Consider the following 21,266-nt stretch of genomic DNA (forward strand, 5'->3'; position numbering starts at 1 on the left):
CCCACCTTCCTCTACCAACGAAGGGGACCCTTGTGCACCTTCCTTCCCCACTTCTGAAGTCTTCCAGGCTCCAAGGTGCCACCTTCAGCCGACCCTCATCCCGTCCCTGTCCTTCCGGTGGCTGCCCGCCAGCCCTACCTCTTCTACTCCCTCCGTCATTGGGCCTCTCTTCCATAATTCCGGCACCTGGGCGGCCAAGGTGCCCCCCAAAAGCTCAGCGGACCAGCGCTCCCCCCGCCTCTGCATCCAGGTGACCATCTCCTTCCTCCCTCTCCCGCCCGCACACTCAGGCACCAAAGGTGCCCACCCGCGGGGGCCGGAGCACGGCGGTGCCGCCCCTACCCGGGCGCGGCTCCACCTGCAGGGCGCTGGGCGGCCGGCGCGCGGCTGGCTGCGCGGGCCGCGGGGGCGGAGGAGCGGGCGGCGCGAGGGAGGGGCCTGCGGAGCGGCGGCGGCGGCGGCGGCGGCGGCCCCAGCCCGCGCAGCCCGGCTCGGCCCCGGCTCGGTCGGCGCAGCGCCGCGCGCGTACCCTCCCGCCGCCGCGCAGCCAGGCGCCCGGGCACCAGGCCGCCACCACCGCCGCCGCCGCCGCCGCCGGGCGCACGACGCAGCGCGCACCGGCCGGGATGCGCGCCCGGGCCCTGGCCCGCCCCCACCCGCGGCCGCCGCCCGCCCGCCGCGCGCTCGCTTGACCGCGGCTCCCGCCCCGGCCGCCCCGCCCGTTCCAGGCCGCCCCCGGCCGCGATGCCCGCCCCCCGGGGCCCCGGCGGCCCGCGCCCCTGCTAGGCTGCGGCGGCATGGCCCGTGCGCCCGGCGCGACCTCTGCGGATTGCATCGGTGTGCGGCGGCGGGGCATGCCCAGGGCACCGGGCACGGCCTTCAATGGGCGAGGACACGGACACGCGGAAAATTAACCACAGCTTCCTGCGGGACCACAGCTATGTGACTGAAGGTAACGTACGTGTTGTCTGAGGCCCCCTCCGGCCGGCCGCGGCGTGGGGATGCCGTCGCACCGAATGCCCTCCGAAGGTTTGGACCGCGCGCTGTGTGTCGTGTCCCCCCACCCCACCCTACCCCACCCTGCCCTGGGTCCCGGAGGGAGGGAGCCCGAGGGCGCCGGCCTCCGCTGCCCAGCGCCCTCCTCCGCGCCGCCCTCCGGCAGGCAGCTTTCGGCCCCCAGGCCTGTGTGGCATCCTGAATCGGCCCTGGCCATCATTTGTAAAAAGGCCATTCCTGCGGTTAATCTGGTGAAGAAATCCAGGGAAATGTAGTGGCTTAGAATCCTGGGTTTGCCATTTCAGCCCTGCCCAAAGCCCACAGAATTTTCTAGGCTGCCCACTCCCCAGGGACGAAGAGGGATCCACGGGGAAAAAAATCCAATGCTAGACCCCCCCCCCCAAGAGGCTCGCTGTCCCGGGGCACTCCCTGTACCTCCAAAGGCAGGGGCCCGTCGTGGGTGGGAGACGGCGGCCGGTTTGGGGTTGGTCTTTTATTCCCGGTCAGTTATACTGAGACAGAAAGAGCTGGCCCCAAACTGTCAGAATTTTCCCCTAAAAGTGGGACATGCCTTCCCAAAGGGGCCCTGCATTTGAAATCCCCCAAACTGGTCCAACAGGCCCAAGCCCAACCCCCACCCCGAGGTGGTAGAATCCCACTGGTCAGCGCTGATGGACCTGTGACTTCCAAGGGTCTCTCTCCTTCAGCTTGCCCAGAGAATGGTGGGGGACAGCTCCCAAACCGCAGCCAGGGGCCTGCGGAGCGAATCCCTGATTGAAGATGGGGTGATCGCTAGCCGCGGGGTGTCAGCATGCGGCAGAGGGGACACCTGCTCTGGAGACCTTCCCGGGTTTAGGGACTGGCTGCACCTTCCTTAGGGGCCGATGAACTGGCCGCATAAGTGTTGGTGGGTTGGTAGCAAGAGGTCCCCCGGTGGGTGCCCCTAGTGGGAGGGACCCTGCGCAAGGCGTTCCGCGGGGCTGGCGCGCGTGGGTGCCTGTGTCAGGGAACCTTGTGTTGGCTTGGCGGCGGGGAATCGACTCCCGGGTAGTGTCCGCGGTCTAGTGCCTGGCTCTGCCGGAAATGAGGCCGAGCCCAAGCCGGAGTCCCGCGGAGGCCCGGGAGCGAGGGGCGAGCGCGGGGCGAGCGCGGGGCGGGACCCCTGCGTCCTGTCCCGGAGAGCTGAGGCTTGATGTGTATCCTGGGCGGACGGACGCTGAGGGGTGGCGCTCCCCGCTCCCGGGAGGAGAACCGCTGAGTCACGCTTTACTGATGGGGGAAAGGAAAGGGAAGGGGGTAGGGCTGCCTGGCTGGGTGAGGGCTCAGCCCCCAAGCTCGGGCTTTCTGGGGCCCAGGGAGCTGAAAGCGGCCCTTTGTGGGCTGCCTTGGTGAGGGCGAGGTAGAGTCAGCGTGCGTCGGGGTGTTTTTTCTGCGCGCAGGCTGCGGAGCGTAGAGGGTGAGAGGCCTCTGGGTTGTTGGCAGGTGCCCTTGTGGTCTGGCTCTGGCTAAGAGGGGATCTTGGCAGGTCATTCCGGTCTGGCTTTCTGCAGAAAGCCTCTGTTTTCTCATCTCAACCTTGAGTATGATGGGATGGGATGCAGGACTCTGATTAAAAGTAAAAACCCCTATGCCGGACCCATAGTGGACATTTGCAAACATTAATTCCTTCTTCATCCCACCCCACCACCCTTCTAGCTTGCTTCCAGAAATTTATTGGGTCTTACCAGAGCAGAGCAAGGGGGAAGTGCATCCTTTGAGAAAGAAGTGATGTTTTTAATTCCTATTCATTCATTCAGCAAATATTCCCCTGCTATGTGCCAGTCACTGTTTTGGCCCTGGGGACTAGACAAAGATGCTGTCCTTGGGCAGCCTGTATTCTAGAAGGGAGCTCTGTGCTATTGAGGGAAAGCCCTTCTCACTAAGTCTCGGTTTCCTCATCTGTAGAATGGGAGTGAGAATACCATCCTGCCTACAAGGCCTTAGGGTTTTTGGGAAGGGCCAGTCGGACGGTGGATGAGGGGGCAGCCTTGGAGCTGTAAATTGTTAACTAGCAGCTGAAGTTTGTTGAACACCTACTGTGTGCCGGGGCCTCACGCAAGATCTCGTGTACATCGCTTCCCAATTTTATAGAAGAAACCGAGGCTTGACCTTGTCCACGTCCCAAACTGAGTGCCTGTATGTGTAGGGCGTAGGGCTTGGGGGCTGCCGTGCAGAGAAGAGTGAGATCAGAAATTCCTGTCCTTGGGGAGAGTAGGGTCTAGGAGAGGGAGCAAGAGCTGTGATTGTCATAATTAGAATTAGATGCGGTTTCTGGCTGCTCTGCGTGAAGATGGACTTGCCCAGCACTGCACCTGGCATTTTATGCTCCATCACTGGGTGGGTTACGGATTTGGATGTCACTTAGACTTATGTTCAAAGCCTGCTTCTGACTCTTCTCATGCTGTGTAATCTTAGACAAGTTATTAAACCTTTCTGAGCCTCACTTTTTCCCTTTGTAAAGGGAGAAATAATCATAACTTATCTCACGTTATTACTGTTGGGATGATCGGTGATTATGCTAATACAGAAAATACCCAGCACAGTGCTTGGTCAGCTGGAGGTATTTAATTAGGGGCACGGGTGCAATTTATACAGTTCCTGGAAGAGCTTGCCGAGCAGATAATGGATGCTGAGATTTTGCGAAAGACCCAGGTGTACAAATTCCTGTTCCACCTGGTCATTTGGCCCACAGACACTCACTCACCACACCCCAGTGGCTCTGGTCTACTTCCTGTACCTTAAGCAGGTCATTTTTTTTTTCCGCTTGCCTCACAGCATTTGCACTGGCTGTGTTCTCTATCTAGACTATCCCCCTCCTGCTCTTCTTACCGCTGACTCCTTATCCTTTAGGCTTCGAGTTAAATGTCATCTTTGCCAGTGGGAGTCCTGCTTGAGTGCCTGAATCTCCACTTGTAAAATCTCAAACACTTTGGGAAGAGTTTAGATTTTGTTAGTCATTCACACCTTGGTATGAATTAGTCAGAGCAGACTCCTCCACCCCCCTCTACCCCCTTTAACTCTTGGCTCAGCTCAGCTGATAGAGTGTTGTTGTCACCACTAAGCATGGGTGCAGGCCACCCTGGGACATAGAACTTTGAAAGTTTGGGGGGAGGGTGCTGGGGAGAGCAGTACAGTTGAATCTCTCAAGACAGTAGAAGGACCTGGACCCTTGGGAGAAGGATTGCCAGGGGTAAGAGAGTGCCAGCAAGTCTCTGTGGGGTTAGACTTCTCAAGAGCCAGATATGGTCCAGGAAGGAATGCTTCCTTCGCTGTGTTCCCTTGCTGTAGCCCTGGAGCTCAGCTTTGGGGTGAATGAAGCAGACGTCTCGAGGCTAGTCTGATTTACAAACCCCTTCCTCCCCTCCAGTCATCAGTGTTTAGGGGTCTGTCTTCTGGGTGTGGCCCTGGGCAGGCAGTGAGGGGCCAGACGCAGGGTTTTGGGGGCTCACACCCCAGGGGAGGTGGCAGTGGTCATTCCCAGGCACCTGAAGGGGAAGGCTCTTGAGGACATGCTTTCCTGCTAGGACCCCAGTCCCAGCTTTTCTCCCTTGAGCATATCAGCCATGAACCTCTGTCGTACATGTGTTGCGTGCCTCTTGGATCCACAGAAAGACGCCTCTGTTTCCCTGACCCCATATGCTCGCCGTCCTCGCGTGTTGCATGTGATTCCAGAGCCATGGGCGTATCCTCACAGACTGGGTGGTTGAGGAAATGAAGCAGGGACTGGGACAGGGAGTTGTTAGGCTCAGGAGACTGTCATCAGCCTGTCTGAACCCAGCAGCTGGGCAGTTTCTGCAGCATGGAATTGTTCTCGTGATTTGGACTAGTTGTGTGGGGATCCTGTTGGCCTTCTGCCCAGGCCCAGACCACACTGGGGAGGTGTGCTATTTGTGGGAGCCAAATTTGCCCCCCATGGAGGGTCTTGAGGCTGATCTCCCCAGTAGCCGACCCCTTACCTCACCAAGAGCATTGCGGTTCTCAGCCAGAGATCTGTGGCCATAGGCTGGGCCGGATTGGTCCTGGGGTCGTGCGTCCCTCTTGCAGTGATGGTTCCAGAATGCGCATGGGCTTGAGTGGACAGTAGAGCTTCAGGAAGTCAGTCTCTCTCTTGTGAAGGGACAGGAAAGCCCCCCCCCCCCATTGTTGCCCGCAGCCACCTTGAGACCACGAAGGGAGTAAGCCCTAAGGTGACAATGCTTTTGGTGCCCAGGCAGAGCGTGAGTGGCTGCTGGGGTCTCTGTGACTCGCTGATGCCCTCCCCCCCTGGATTTCCAGTTTCATGGGCTGGCACATTCCCTCATCGCTTCACACCTTAATCAAGTTTCTGTGACTTGTAGCCAGCTACGACCTCTTTCCTGGTTATCCGGAAGACCAGGAGGCTCCCTTGTCACTCACGGCCAACATCTGAGATCCCCGAAACCAAGAGGGAGTTTGATGTGTTCATTTGCTGTTTGAGGAATCCTCTGTGATGGCTTTCATTGTACTCAAGTCAAAGCTGCCCAGTTCTGGTTTCCCTTTCTCGGCCGTCCCGAGGAAGCATTTCCAGCCTAATGAGAGATCCCAGGATCTGGTGTCAGGAGACCCACATCCACGGTGGGGTCTGACTCTGGGTTCACCGTCTCAGGTGGGTCACACAATCTCAGAGCCTTAGCATCTTCTCTGGATTGCTGCTTTAGATCACTTGAAACGAGGGACGTAGTGTTGTTTGATATGGTAACATGTCGTGAGCTCCCCACCCTGCTTTGTGGAAGGAACACTGCCCATGAACTCATGGCGTGTAATGACTTGATGTGTATAAACATGCCCGGCCCAGAGCCCTGGACCCAGTCAGTGCCTAATAATCATGGTCTGCCAACAATGATGCCTGCTCCTTTGGGGTACAGTTAGAGTAGCTCTAAGAACCATCATCAGACTGGCTAACCCCCCCCGTCCCCACTCCACTGGGAAGTGGAGGCTCAGAGAGGTCCCTTGTGGCTCTGCCCTCAAGCCAGCCCAGAGGGACAGTGGGGAGAGCCAGCATTTGGTTTGGAAAATCAAGCAGTGGACTTTTGGATCTCCACATCTTCCTTCCAGTTAGAAACATCACTTCCAGGAGCAATCCTGAAGTTTCCCAAGGTCATGCTGTCTACTTTTCAGGGGTGGGGGCAGCGAAAGCAGCTGTAGGGTGTGGGGGCTCACCACTGGGAGTTCTCCGTTCGGTCACATCACCTCTCTGAGCCTCAGTCTCCTTGCACAGCCTCCTGCCCTGGGTTGTCACATGGCCCTGAGGAGCAAAGGCCACGTGGACTCCAAAGGGCTACCTGTGTGGGGGAGGGCTTCCTGTTGTTACCAGTTTCCCCAAACCACATTGGGCTACACTGTAAGCAACATACTCGTTTATTTCTAATCAATCCCAAGGCAAGGGTTGGTGCAGTCATGGGTTAGGCTTTTTCTCATTTTCTTTCTGCAAGATGGGAATCAGATTCTAGTAAAATTTTCCACATCATCTCCTGGTTGTCTTAACGTGCTCCAGCTTTTGATTTTTATCCTTGAAGCCCCAGAGCTAGGGGACCTTTTTGTAAGAGGGGACTGTAGGTCCGGAAGCGTGACTGTGTCACCCCAGGTTTAATGGCCAGGACTGGAGTCGCCATGGGGACGAGAGAGAAAGGACAGTCTCCAGTCTGCCGCACTAAGATGCACATGGTTAACAATTTGTGATAGTTCCTTCCAGTCTTTTTTTAATGCCCACGTCTGTGTTTAATAAAAGCTGTAATTGCTCCATATAAACCATGTTGAAGGCGATTTTTTAAATGAAACATGAGCTTATAATAGAGTTCTCCAGTGCTTGGCGGGCTTCCTGGTTGTACAACCCGTGCAGTCACATGGGGCCCGCCACACTCAGGAGGCCTGTTTTTGGTTTTGTACTCTGCCATTGCCATGTTGAAAGTTTTATAATTTTATCTCCAAACCCGCGTTTTGTAAGTGACATCTGATGGGACCGTGGAGCGGGCGCCTGAGCAGAGGTGATGCCTACAATACGTGTTTCAGCTGTTTTGTGTGGCTTCTGTACACACTTAACTTACGTGCACTTTGAGTGTCGCTGAGCTCCCGCACGGTCTTGCTTGCGCCGTGGGTAGGCATGCCCACAACCCTGTAGGCAGCAGTGGGAGCACACGGTGTGGAGAAGCCACTCTTTTCCCTGTGAACCAGAACCTGATTTGGACACAGAAGGGAGAAGGTGACATTCCAAGGAGCTCGAGGGACCAAGGAACCCGGTTGTCATACCCCCTTACCCATGATACGTCCTTGTGTGAGCTGATCACTGATGCTGAGCAGGATGACCCAGCAGGGAAGGGAAGGATGGGACAGCCACAGTCCTTCCCTTTCAACGCCTGTTCATCGTTGAGCCAAGGGGAGAGGAGTGTGTGTGGAATGTGCAAGCACCAAAAAGTGAAGTAAAGCCAGATGAGCTGGTTTGGTGTTGTGTTCCGCTGCCCTGTAAGAGGAAAAGACATGTGCTTATGGAAGCTACCAGTTACGAATTGTGTATTTCAGTGATTCTGCATTCCAGTTAAATACTCTCATATTTGCATTTAAAACTGGAATTGCATAATAGAATGATGAGTGGCAAAATCCATGCTAGTAATTTAAACTTTTTTTTTTTTTTTCCTATTGGCAAGGAGTGGCAAATGACACCATGGCAAGTCACGGGGAAAATGAAAGAGCGTTATTTTTTAGTATCTTTAATAATAGTTTCCCCCTCCTTTTTGAACAGGGTGCTCTGAATTTTCATTGTGCACTGGGCCCTAAAAATGATAGAATTGGCTCTGCTTTGCCATAGGGGACAGGCTGGAATTCCAGGGGGAAAGGACCCTTGGCCCGCCTCCCACCCCTCTTCGCTTGTGTGATTGGTGGAAATGTGAGAGTCTGTCACCCATTGGGCAACTTCTCCCTAGTGGACGGAGCTAAAATATTAAAGGTCGCTCCTCCTCCCCTGCCCATTGGGCCTTCATGGGGGGGGCTGTTCCAAGGAGATGCCCATAGGTCTCTCATTGCAGTTTCCAGCCTTTAGACTTCTCTCTCCCCACAGGTCCAAGGGGAGGGGCAGTAGACTAGGGGTCCCTAGCTCCTCCTACCATTACCATTAATAAGGCAGATTTGATTGCCCTCTTGTCCACCTTCCCTGTGTGATCTCAAGTGCTGGCAGGGGGGTGAGTACCCAACTGGTAACCCCAGCGCTGCCCCCAAACTCCATCCTTAGTGGGCTGCGCATTGTTCCTGTGATGGGTGTCCCATGGTCCAATTAATCACCCCCTGATGTTGGATAACGAGGTGGCTTTTTTTCTCGTATAACTAACGCCAAACGAATGAGCCCTTTCTATGAATGAGGACACCCTACTCCCATCCCTCCCTCTAAGTCTGGAATAATTTCTTACGAGAGAACCCTGTGCACACAATTTTATGTAAAAATTATGAGTGTGTTTAATGTTCTTGACACATATTGCCAAATTATTCTCCAGAGAATTTTTCTGTTTTACCACCTGCTGATCAGCATTTGGTATCCTAATTCATCTGACCTCCGCAGATATCATAGACGAAAAATATTTGTTTTAGTTTATGTCTGAATACCAATGAGGTGGGACATTTCTTTTTCCTTTTGTTCAACAGACATTTACTGCTCCCCATTATAAGCCGGGGGGACATGAGATGCTGGACGTGCAACACTGAGGAGCAAGTTCATTGCTGGCATTCATTCACTCACTCGCTCATTCATTTGTCGGACAGTTATCTCTGGAGCTGCCACTAAGGTCTGGGCACAAAAGAAGCCAGTGTGGCTGGACAGGGGGGGTGCGGGTGGGGTCAGAGCCCGGACAGGAGAGAGCTCAGGCAGAGCCCAGTGTTCGCCAACACCTAAAGGAAGGAGAATGAGAAGTCTGGGGCAGGGTAGGGGTAGTCACCCAGGTAGGAAGAAAACAGGAGGGCTGTGGAGTCCTAGGCCTGACAGTGCAGCTAGGAAGGCACAGGGAGGGAAGAAGGATGGATGGCCAGCATTAAATCCTGCCATGCCGTCAGGTAGGACAGTATCAGAAAGCGTCCCCAGGCCCCCTGTTCCATGTGTTCACACCCACTTGGCACCCTATCCCCCGGGGCTCTGCTTGGTGATGTCTTTCCACTAGCCCCTGCAGGCTGCAGCTCTCTCTCCCCACTCGGGTCTCCCTGCTGGCACACAGAATAGTTTGCTGTCTGTTCTCTGCTCTCCCCCAGAGCCCCTGCACCCTGCTTCTCCAGTCTCACTGTCTATGGGGCCAAGAATCCAGGTCCTAGAAGGCATGTTTTGAGAGCTCTGTGCTCCTGGTTTCATTCTGTGGACAGGAGCCAGGCTGTGTCCTTGAAAGCATGGGGCTGTCTCTCCCAGGGTCTCAGATGCCACTGAGAGAGAGCTGCCCCCCGCAGAGTGCCCTGGGGAGTCCTGCTGGTTAAATCAGGCCCTGCAAGAGAGATGCCCCTTTCCGACCACACTGGCAGCCAGCGGCCCTCGTGCAAAATGACCCATGTGGACTTTAGTATTAAATAATTGTAAAACAAGTGTAATAACCATTAATATGATTAACCATTTACTGAGTGCATACTGTATACCAGGCGTGATGCCAACCATCTTACTGGTTCCTGACAAAATCCAGTGTTGTATGTATTCTCTCATTTTACAGGGGAGAGAGCCGCGGTTGGGGCACTGGCCCTGAGTACCATGCGTAAGGGGCAGCGCTGGGGTTTGGACACAGGCTGTCTGCCTGCAGAACCCACACTCCTGACCTCCACCTGTTGTGGAGGGACTAACAGGTCAGGGACGGGAGATCTGTTGAGATCTGATTACTTGCCTAGCTTAGGAGGTGTGGGATTTGAGCCCAGGAGTGCCTGGTGTGGTGCTCAGGCTGAACCTGTGGCAACGAATGCATCTGTCATGTCCATGTGTGTGGTTAAAGGCAATTGAGATGGGCCAGGAGCAGGAGGGATCCCCTCCCCTGCACAGCGGGTGGACGTGGGGGGCTGGAGACAGCTCTGCAGAGGACCGGTGCTTTGGCACTGAAGGGAGTGGCATTCTCTAGGTCAGGAAGTGATGCCCTTTGGGACATGGCATTTGAGTACATTCCAGGCACAAAGAATAGCGTGTGCGAAGTAACATATTCTTTTTTTTCTTTTTTAAGATTCTATTTATTTATTTGACTGAGAGGAGAGAGATCACAAGCAGGTAGAGCAGCAGGTAGAGAGAGAGGGGAAAGCAGGCTCCCCGTTGAGCAGAGAGCCTGATGCGGGGCTCGATCCCAGGACCCTTGAGACCATGACCTGAGCCGAACGCAGAGGCTTAACCCACTGAGCCACCCGCGTGCCCCCATGGAAGTGACATATTCTTGTCTCTTGACAATGTCCAGGGTCCTTGGCCTAAGCCTAGGAAGCAGTTGCCAGGCAGCTCGGGGTGAAGTGCCCACCTGGGTGGGAGCCACTGCGCTGTCCAGGATGGGCCCTGCCTCCTTGTACAGTAGAAGCTATTGTCCTCCACAGTCCTGGGCTGAATGGCCCATTGAGGCAGGACAAAGACAGCTCAGAGGTCCCAGCTGCCCCAAGCAGGGATAGGATCACCAGCTCAGGCCTGGGGCTTCCTCTAGGCCTGCCTGGCCTCCTGCCTTCCTCCACCCTGAGGAGATGGTGGCCTTGACACCTGAGTCTGCCAGTGCTGGGGCCTGGTTCCCTGGGGCCTGAGCTCTGGTCCTGGCCCAGCTGGCAGGTGCTTCCACCTCAGAACCTGGTTCCCTACCTCTGAGACCTTCTGTGAGTACTGGGTAAAATCTCTGTATACAGACATAAATCTCCATAAAAGGCAGTTATTTATATTATCAGATGAGCTTTTGGCTTTTTTTTTTTCAATTTCAAAAAGGTTTTATTTTTTTTAAATTTTTTAATTTTTTAAAGATTTTATTTATTCATTTGGCAGAGAGAGATCACAAGTAGGTAGAGAGAGAGGGGGAAGCAGGCTCCCTGCCAAGCAGACAGCCTAATGCGGGACTCGATCCCAGGACCCTGAGATCATGACCTGAGCCAAAGGCAGAGGCTTAACCCACTGAGCCACCCAGGCGCCCCAGTTTCAAAAAGGTTTTAAGGAAACTTCCAAGTATGTACAGAGGTAGAGGAAATTGGATCTGGAATTGCTCCTCTCCCGTGGTCTTGCTCCAGCCGCTCTGAAGATTGCACCATGCCCCCTTCGTTTTCCTCTCTTTCTGGCTGAAGAATTTTTTAAGCCAATTCAGTCCTCTGGTCATCTCCCCACTCCCTCAGCAGGCCAGGGCACATCTTGCCTGCCCAAGTGCCACCACCAGCCCTACCAGAATGAGTACTCATGCCTTCCCATCCGAATACTCAGTCATCCTGGCAAGGTCCCTACTTGTCTCACAAATGCCTTTTTCTAGTTATTGGGTTTGAACTAGGATCCCGAGTCCTGCACCTGAATGAGGGTGTTCTGTCTCTTAGGCCTTTCCTGTTTGAGACCAGTCCTGTATCCCATTTCCAGATCACTGAGTGTGGAAGACATTCGTTACTCTTCTGGAAAGATTACAGTTTTACCCCCCAGACTGTGTCTGGTTCCCAGTTGACTGATGGGTCTGGAAGGCTGATGGGCAGTTGCCTGTATCCTAGGAGTCAGCCCTGGGGCATGCCCCTATCTCCCTCCAGGGTCTTCCTCACCCTTCATCAGCTGGGATAACCTGGTCACATTGCTCAGGGGGTTTAAGTGTCTTCAGTAAGACCTGGTCAGATGGCAGATTCATGAGCAAGAACAGTGGTTTCTGTTGGAAGCCACTGAGTTTTGAGATTTATTACATAGCAGTGGAAAACTGGAATAGTCCTGGATTCCCAGATTGAATTCCCAGTTGTGCCCAGCTCCTGCTCCTTCTGGGATGCCTTATCTAGCTATGGTGCTCTCCTTGACTCTGTAGCTCTTCCAGAACCTTTCAGGGACTTCCTTCTTATGTGTGTTTGCCTGTGTCATTTCTGTTCCTTATAACCAAAGAACCCTCATTCCTAGTCCCAGCCAGGACAGTGACTCAGCTCAGGTCATAAGATAGGACTGGCAGCCAGGCCTTTCTGAAACCTAGGACCCAGAGTCCTGCTCCATGAAACGTCAGTAGATACAGATATCGGACACATCTGCTTCGTCTTTCACAGCTCAGCACTTGTCACCCACCGGGTGCTGGGTAAGAATGTGTCTGAGTGACCCAGTGAATAAAAGCCACCTTCTGCCTAGCCACATCCCTGAGCACATAGTCTTCTCTTTACAAAGTTCAGATAGGTACAGATTTCAGTGCCCATGTTCCTGTTAAATCACTCCAGACCCATAGCCACGTGGATCAGACTTGAGCTACCATGGCGCGGTGACCGTGAGGAAATGCATAAAGCAAAAACGTTGCCGCTACCTTTTCAGTGTGCAGATCACTCAGTAAATAACAGGTGCATGTTGTGGACCACAACCCGGTCACTTCTTTCGGTGTCTGTCGTTGGTTGGTCACCGCATATCTGTTAGTTCACAGACAGCAAAGCACATGGCAGCACCACCTCCTTGTCTCCCCTGAGAAACCCATGCGACGCTTTACGCAAATGGCAAATCAAAAAGAGGGAATTGGCCAACAGATAGTGGTCAGCAGGGGAGTGAAGGTGACCTGGCTAGAGCAGAAATAGGGATGTGGGGAAGGTGGGCGGAGTTAGAGAGGAAATTGCCAACTGGACTCTCACATGCAGCCAGGTACACAGAGTGCGGGAGAACTTACTGACTCTAGAAGATGTTTCCTGGTGTTGGAAGCACATGGGGTAAAATCATAGGAGTTGACCTGAGCTTGGGAGGACGGGTCTCCAAGGCACAGGCAAGGTGTCAGCAGTTGGGTGGTCAACGGAAGCAGCACTGTCCAAATGCCTCCCCCATGCATTTGTTATTACAAAGAAATAAAAACACTTGAATTCTTGATATTTATGAGGTTTTAAAATTACCATACTAAATACTGGTTTCACTATTTTTTAAATTTCTCTATACACTTAAAACTGTCAGTAAGAGAATTTTTTAAGACTTAAAGATTTTTTTTAAGTCACTGAACATTGGGGTGCCTCGTGGTGCCATCGGTTGAGCGTCTGACTCTTTTGTTTTTGACTCAGGTCATGATCTCGGGGTGGTTGAGTTTCAGCCCCATGTCAGGCTTTTCACTCAGCACGGAGTCTGCTTGAGATTCTCTTTCTCTCTCTCTCCTTCTCCCTCTACCTCTCCCCTGTGCTTCCAAACACACACTCTCCCCCCTCCACCCAAATAAATAAATAAATAAAATACAAAAAAAAAATAAAGTCATAGGGTATATGTAATTTCCACATTGATTATTAAGATCACTTTGAATGGGGCACCTGGGTGGCTCAGTGGATTAAGCTGCTGCCTTCAGTTCAGGTCATGATCTCAGGGTCCTGGGATCGAGCCCCGCATCGGGCTTTCTGCTCAGCAGGGAGCCTGCTTCCCCCTCTCTCTCTGTCTGACTCTCTGCCACTTGTGATCTCTCTCTCTGTCAAATAAATAAATAAAATCTTAAAAAAAAAAAGACCACTTTGAATGATTTGGGTGTGCACCATCAGTTTTGTTGTCCCCCAAACCGAGAACTCCCTGTTTTCATTCTGAATGAGTGGTATACCACATTGCCCCTCCACAGTGATGTTCTAAGCCCTGGCTGAAGGAGTGCAGTCAGTAGTCTCCTTATTGAAGGCAGCGACTCAAGAATATTAAATAATGCAAATCCCTTGCTGTGGCAATGGTCACGCAGCCTGTGGATCACTGTGAGTGGGACACACGCCTTCCCTCCACGGCACTCATCACGCAGACCTCCAGCTAGCCCGTCTGCTTCGCGAACAATCCATCACGGAATGAACTGGCTGGAGGAGTCAGAGACTGAATAATTGTGGCTCCTCCACCAGCTTTCAACGTGAAAGATGATAAAAACAACCCAGAATAGTTTATAGCCCCAAGGAGAGGTAAGGCTCTTTATTGAAGCTGTGAAAATATAATCCATCATCGTAATGTATCCCATATCGTCCGACTGTGGGAGCTGAGTTTCATGTATGTTAAGATGCTGCTCGTAAGAAGATATTAATTCTAGTTTTCTATTTTATCTCATTACAGAAACATTCAAAAATGCAGGAAGTAGAATGGGGGGATATCTTGATGTTACTGCCCCAGAAACGTTCCAGTTTTACTGTATTTCCCTGTTTACCCTTCCCCTATAGATGGCCATATAAATACAGTTTGTATCTTTTAAAATATTTAACATCCTGGGTGCCTGGGTGGCTCAGTTGGTTAAGCAACTGCCTTCAGCTCAGGTCATGATGCCAGAGCACTGGGATCGAGTCCCGCATCGGGCTCCCAGCTCCACGGGGAGTCTGCTTCGCCCTCTGACCTTCTCCTCTCTCATGCTCTCTCTCAGTGTCTCTCTCTAAAATAAATAAACAAAATCTTAAAAAAAAAATTTAACATCCTGAAACATTTCCCTATGTTGTCATAATTTCCGAGTAAATAATTTTTAATGGCTGCATGATAGCCCATCACATACATATGATTATTCACCCAGTAACTAGGTATGGATCCATTCATTAGACTGGGGTGGATGCCTGCAGTGGGGGTGTGGGTGGGGGGGAGTGGATGTGGGAAGGAGGAATTGGGCCCAGCCCCTCCCTGGAGACGGTCTGGAACCAGGGAGACATAAACAGATGGTGGTGATACAGCGTGTTGGGTGCTGAGAGACAGTGGGACGCCATAGCTGGGACCCCATGGCAGCGTTGGGGCAGGGCTGAGTCAAGAGCTAAGGCCATCAGAAAGGATGAATACCCAACTTTTGTAGCACCATGGAAGGGATTATGCTGAGTGAAGTAAGTCAAGCAGAGAGAGTCAATTATCATATAGTTTCACTTATTTGTGGAGCATAAGAAATAACATGGAGGACATAGGGAGATGGAGAGGAGAAGGGAGTTGAGGGAAATTGGAGGGGGAGGTGAACCATGAGAGACTATGGACTCTGAGAAACAATCTGAGGGTTTTGAAGGGGCGGGGGGTGGGAAGTTGGGGAGCCAGGTGGTGGGTATTATGGAGGGCATGCATTGCATGGAGTACTGGGTATGGTGCAAAAACAATGAATTCTGTTACACTAAAAGAAAAAAAAAAAAAAAAAGCTAAGGAGCAGCCAGTAGGGAGTGGGGGAGAAGCTGTTCCCAGTACTCAGATGTTATGGCAGAAGCAGATCGGTGAGAACAAGCATGGCCCTAGGGTTGCTGGAGCATTAACTTTTGGGGTCTTGGAGCCCCAGGGTGGCCTGGTTCATGAGAAGACAGACCAGACTGCTGTTGGGAAAGGGTCCTTGGTCATCTGTCCGGGCACAGGAGGAAGAGGAGCAAGACCAGCCAGAGGTCTCTGGGGGTTTGGAGAGTGAAGTGGGACTGGAGGGGGTGGGGTGGGGAATGAAGATCAGAGTGGGGTGTGAGCACCTCCAGGAGAGGTGAGAAAGTTCTCCCCAGTCCCACTGCAGTGAGGCTCCTGGGGTGGGCAGGGGAGGGGAGTAGAGGTGAGTGTTGCACAAAGGGGGAGGTAGGCTGGAAGGGTTTAGTGGCTTGCCCTGTAGAGGGAGAAGGGTTGAGCCTCCTTCCTTGATCTGTCCATACAAGAGTGCTCCTGAGGCTGGCAGTACCGGGGACAGGGAGGGGAGGGTGGAGAAACGGCCGCACTCCTGGACACCGGCATCCCAGCTTTGGGTGCTGGAAAGTGAGATGTGATATCATCCTCATCAGTGTCTTCCCATATTTCAGGATAGTCTTGTCTCTGGGTATCTGGGAATGCAATTTTTTGGTGAAAGGATAGGAGAGCTCTTAGGGGCTTGAATAAAGATGGGACTCTCATGTTGTCACTAAAACAAAAATAAAATTCATCAAGAATTTTTGTTTGGGTGATCTTCAAAAGTATAAGTCCATGGGTATCCTGCAGCTCTGGCCAAACCGTAGATTAGAGTGAACCCATCAGTCTGTGTCTCTCCTGCTTAAGGAAAAAGAGGGTCGATTTCAGCTGTGGTGCCTGGTGACTTAGGACTGTTTCACGGTCTCTTGATGTGTGTCTGATGGTGATGGGCTTCGGCTGTGCGGGGAGGACTCATGCTGCGAACCTTTCTCTGCATCTACAACTCTTTTGGCTTCGTGGGCGAATGACCATGGCGGGCGGTGAGGATGACAGGCGAAGCTATCACTTCTTGACTGTTATGGTGTCACGTGTCGTGGTGACATCGTACCCACCCTCGGGGGTGGTGGGAGTGACTCCCTTTTGTGTATCAGGAATTGGAGCCCCCGGAAAAGTCAGGTAGCACGCCTAGAGTCTCACAGTGGGTGTTATGTTAACTATATGCCTTGACAAACCATTCTAAATCTTAGTGACAACTGTTTTATCATGTCCTCTGGATTCTGTGGATCAGGAATTTGGGCAGGACTTGGCTGGGCGAATTGGCTCTGCATGGCCATTGCTGAGTCCCCCCTTCTTTTTTTTTTTTTTTTTTTTTAAAGATTTTATTTATTTATTTGACAGACAGAGATCACAAGTAGGCAGAGAGGCAGGCAGAGAGAGAGGAAGGGAAGCAGGCTCCCTGCTGAGCAGAGAGCCCGATGTTGAGTCCCCCCTTCTAAGCCAGTGGGTGGGCTGGTCTGTAGGGGGTTTCACACACATGCGTGGTGGGGATGGCTGGGATGGTGCGCTCCCCTGGGACCGTCAACAGAGCCCCTCCAGCATGGCAGTCCCAAGGCGGATGAACTCCTTCAGGGGCAGCTGGCTTTCTCAGATCAGGTGTCCTAAGAAGCAGGTGGGAGACTTGACTTCCTGACCTCCTTGGAGTCTCCTTCATCAGTCCTGTGGCTTTAGTTCAGTTGAGTCACTGGCCAGGCCAGGTTCCAGGGGAGGTAGAGTCTGCCTTTGGACATGGGAAAGGCCAGGTCCACCATGGAAGAGCAGATGGGATGGGAGACAGTGCCGTAGCCCTCGTTGGGAAACCGTCTGCTGCAGATGGCCGGCCGAGCCAAGCTCTGCGCTGGGTCTGACCTTGGAGCGGCTGCATCTCCAGCCGGGGAGCAACATTCTCCCTTGCCGTCCTGACCGGCCTGCAGAAACGGAGGCCTCTTCCCTGTACCATTTCCCTGATCAGAAGTAAAAAATCATCCTGTACTTATGCCAGTCTAAATACGGAGTTCATGGTGATGGGGATGAACCTTGAGGCCAGTATGCTAAGTGAAATAAGGCAGACAGGGAAGGACAAATGCCATAAGATCTCACTTACATGTGAAATCGACAAAGGCCAAAGGCATGGAAACGGAGATGGGGATGGTGGTTGCCAGGGGCTGGGGGTGGGGGAAATGGGGAGATGCTGGTCAAAGGGTACAAGCTTCCAGTTACAAGATGAAGCAGCTCTGGGATCGAATGTCCAGCAGGGTGATGATAGTTAATGGTACTGTCTTACATACTTGAAAGTTGCTAAGAGAGTAGATCTTAAATATTCTCATCATAAAGGAGAAATGGCAGTCATGTGATGTGGTGGAGAGCTTGGCTAATGCTATGGTGGTAATCATTTTACAGCATTTGAGCAGATCAAATCAACACCTTAAACTCACACACCTTAAACTTACCCAGTGTTGCACGTAATTGTATCTCTGTGAAGCTGGAAACAAATAAATACAGAAAACAAGAGATGAATACAAGCTTTCTTTAGGAGGTAGATTTCCCGCAGACCTGTCACTCCCTGTGTGTCCCAGGCAGAAGTTGTTAACGCAGAGGAGGGTGGGATTGGGGGCAGCGGGAGTTGCCCCCGCCCCTCCCCCTCTGCAGGTGCACTGCGTTGTGTGCCCACATCAGGGAAGGTGGCTTTGGGTGGAGTGGTGCTTTCTTTCTTACCAGGGCCCCTGCGGTGGGGGAGGAATGCCGAAGAGAAACAGGTGTGCTGGCTGGTTTTCTGCTTGGCTTGACTCTAAGGACACACTGACCTCATGGATCACCCTATTTGCTCAGCCTCATGGAAGCAGTTTTATTGGAAACCATTATGGCGTGGTGGCCCGGGCCGAGACACAGTGTATGTGGCATCCGCCCCCCAGGCGATGGACGCCATGCCCTGAGTGAATGTGGTGGAGGCAGAAGGGAGCTGCCTTGCCATTCAGTGAGAGCCCCTGTGTGCCTGCAGGGCGGGGTGGGCATTGTCCAGGCATTGTTCCTGAGGCAGATGTCATCATTGTCCCCATTCAGCAGACAGGCAGCCGGGAGCTCAGGGAGATGAAGGGACCAGAGTCTCACTGCTAGGACTCTCTTTAGCCTGTTTGCCCCTCTCCCCCCAACCCTCTGGCTCCCTCCTCCACCAGGCTGCTCCTTTGCCGGAGACAGGAACACCTTTGGGTCTTGCTCCCAATGAGAGGTGAGCCTTGAGTCCCAGGCAATGACCTTTCTCCTCCAGATCCTGTCCTCTGGAGCAGGGGAGCATTGGGGTGCAATAGAGGCTCCCCTGGGTCTCTGGGCTCAGAGTAAGAGTATGCGTGTGGGTGGGGTTCCCTTTCCTTTGGGTATTAGCAAAGCTAATGGAAAGAGCCTCTGTCCACCAGGGATTATGCAGGTTACAGAATAGGCAGGTGCCTTGGGTTTGGCCAAAGCAGATGGGCTCAGCCTATGCCCTCAGGACCCCTGGCCAGGCTGTGGCTCTGGTGGCCCAGTGGGTATTCATGCCTTTAATTAACAAAACGAAACAAAACACAAAAATCCAGCTTTTTTGAGATGCAATTGACATATTGTTGCAATTCACCCATTTAAAGTCTACAACCCAACGGTGTTTGGTATATTACATGATTGATTTTTCAAAAATCAAGGCAGAGTACACATAACATAAAATTTGCCCTGTTAACCCTTTTTCAGTGTACAGATGCCTCTAATCACATCCACAGTGTTGTGCAACCATCACCACTGTGTATTTCCAAAACCCCATAATTACTCCAAGCAGAAGATCTGGACCCATTAAGCAACAGCCCTCCCTCACCCCCTCCCCCCCCCCCCGCTTGCCTGCCTCTCTTAGGGACCTTGTGTAAATACAGTCACACACTGCATGTCTTCTGTGCCTGGCTTGGTTCCCTGGGCATACGCCATCCAGATACATCCGTGTCGGAGCAGCTGGGAATGAGCCTCGGGGTCACTGGGACAGAACCAAGCCACGCAAGTGGTCTTGGTGTTGCGCACATGGGTGAGGCAGGGAGAAACCCGGCCACAGCACCCCTCCTCCAACATTTGCTGGTGCCTGGGTGACACGCGGTGGGCCTGTCCTCTCTCCAGCCAGTGGGCACCTGGCTTATCTTCTTTGCATCAAGAGGTAGGAGTGATTCTCCGCATTTTACAGCTGAGGAAACGGAGGGCCCTGGGAGGTAGGACTCCCCCAGCCAGGTGGAGGCGGAGCTGGGGTGCACCTGGGCTGCTTCCTGATGCTGCAGGCACTTGTGTTGACTCCCGACTCCGCTCTTTCCCATCTTGGGGCCCCTCCCCCCTGCTTTGCCCCTAGTGCTTTTGTAGCTGATGCCCAGAAGGGCACCAAAGGGTACTCCAGTCACCCTGGGGATGGTGTTCCTTTGCGTTCACATTCCTGAGTGCCATTGACCTGCCCCAGCCTCTCTTGGTGCCCCTTAGCTTCATCTCTAAGCCAAAAAGAATGTCTTCTCGGGGTCTCTTTAAGTCTGGACAGAGAGGTAAGGCAACAGGTGTGCTTGTTACTCAGAAAGGTCCCATCAGAGGCCCCTCTTCCATGAGCAGGGAACCCCAAATGGAGAGAGCCCAAAACACTTGTGGCATCTCAGGGAAAGACGCTGCAGGGTGGCTCTGAAGACCTTGACCCTTGGCCCTGACCCACCCCAATCCCAGCCTCGCCATGAACCACCTGAAGGACATCTAGCAGCGTGGTCTCTAGGAGCGGGAGGCGGGGACGGAGCAGCTTGGCCAGCCCAGCCCTGAGGGCTCCTGTGGTGCCTCCTGTGTTCTCAGGAGGGTCCCAATCTGTGCTGGGCCAGAGGGTGAATGTATCACCAGGAGAGTGAGCTGGGACAGCCAGCAGGACAGAGCTGGCTCCAAGAACCCACACGGGCCTTGTGTGAAGGCCTCTGTAGATGACTTTACTTCCAGTTGGCTCCCTGAGTCCCCGACTTGGAAGTGTTTGGGGTGGGGCTGGGAGGCCCCAGGGTCAACTGTGAACTCCGTGTGAACCCCGAGTAGACCTCCCTGATGGCATCTTCCCTGGGGTGACCCAATTAAAAAAAAACAAAAACAAAACCACAGACTGGGACACTTGGCTAGCTACGTGTGTGTCCATAGGGGGACTGTGGGGCAGGAGGTGGTAAACTGGGGCAGTGGCTGAAAACCTGGAGGTTGGGGTCCCTCGCGAGGGGTGGTGTGGTGTGGGGACGGGTAATGATGGTGGGCTTGGAGACCGCGTGCAGACGCAGGCTCTCCTGGTGACTGGCTGCGTGACCCTGGGGAAGCCACAAGGTCTCCCTGGGCCTCAGTTCCCTCATTTGTGAAATGCAGCCTGTCTCGAGGGCACAAATGCCCATGTGTTCTCTGCAGACGGCAGCATGTGGCCACAAGGCACCAGGCCAGGAGCAGGGGCCCATTATGGGGAGACAGGGGCTGGGAAGTGAGGCAGGTCCCTTCTACCTTGACAGACTCCAGTCTTCACACATTTGGGATCTGAGGGGGATGTGGGGACGTGCATGGTCATTGTGAGGGACACATGGCCCTCAGGCCAGCAGGAGGTGGCTGGACCCATTTATACATCTAAGGAAGGCACAGGCAGAGTGGTACCCTGCCCCTCTGGTCTTGTCTGGTCTCCTGTCCAGGCTGTCAGGAGGCCCTGATCCCCAGCCCTGGTCCCGGGAGGGGTCCTCTGTACCCTGCCCCACCGCTCCAGCACTCCAGGGCAGGGAGAGGGTGCTCTGGTTTGTGGGTTTGGGCTAAGTTGTGACATAAGCTTGGGGTTGGGGGTGTGTGAGGTCATTTCTGTGTTCTGGAAGAGCCAGTCTTTTTGGTGTTAGGGCTTACTTCCCATCCTCCCAGCTGAGCCCAATCCTACATACTGAGTCCTCCTCTCCCTGACCCAGGGGGAGCCTCAGGCTCGGGCAGGAATGGGGGTGCCATTTATAGG

The 21,266-nt window shown here is 53.4% G+C and overlaps 1 protein-coding gene across 2 annotated transcripts in view; it reads left to right on the plus strand.

Moving 5' to 3' along the window:
* The first annotated feature begins 829 nt into the window (after positions 1–829).
* PPP2R2C (protein phosphatase 2 regulatory subunit Bgamma) overlaps positions 830–21,266 on the plus strand; it is a 127,727-nt gene continuing 107,290 nt past the window's right edge. The window contains exon 1 of one of the 2 annotated variants that reach the window (XM_047718819.1): positions 830–952. In XM_047718819.1, the coding sequence (XP_047574775.1) occupies positions 883–952 (70 nt within the window). In that variant the 5' untranslated portion in view covers positions 830–882. Of the gene's footprint in view, positions 1,030–21,266 lie in introns of both variants that reach the window. The other variant, XM_047718820.1, reaches the window with a different exon arrangement.

The sequence above is a fragment of the Lutra lutra genome, chromosome 2, assembly GCF_902655055.1.
Source record: "Lutra lutra chromosome 2, mLutLut1.2, whole genome shotgun sequence".
Taxonomy (NCBI): domain Eukaryota; kingdom Metazoa; phylum Chordata; class Mammalia; order Carnivora; family Mustelidae; genus Lutra; species Lutra lutra.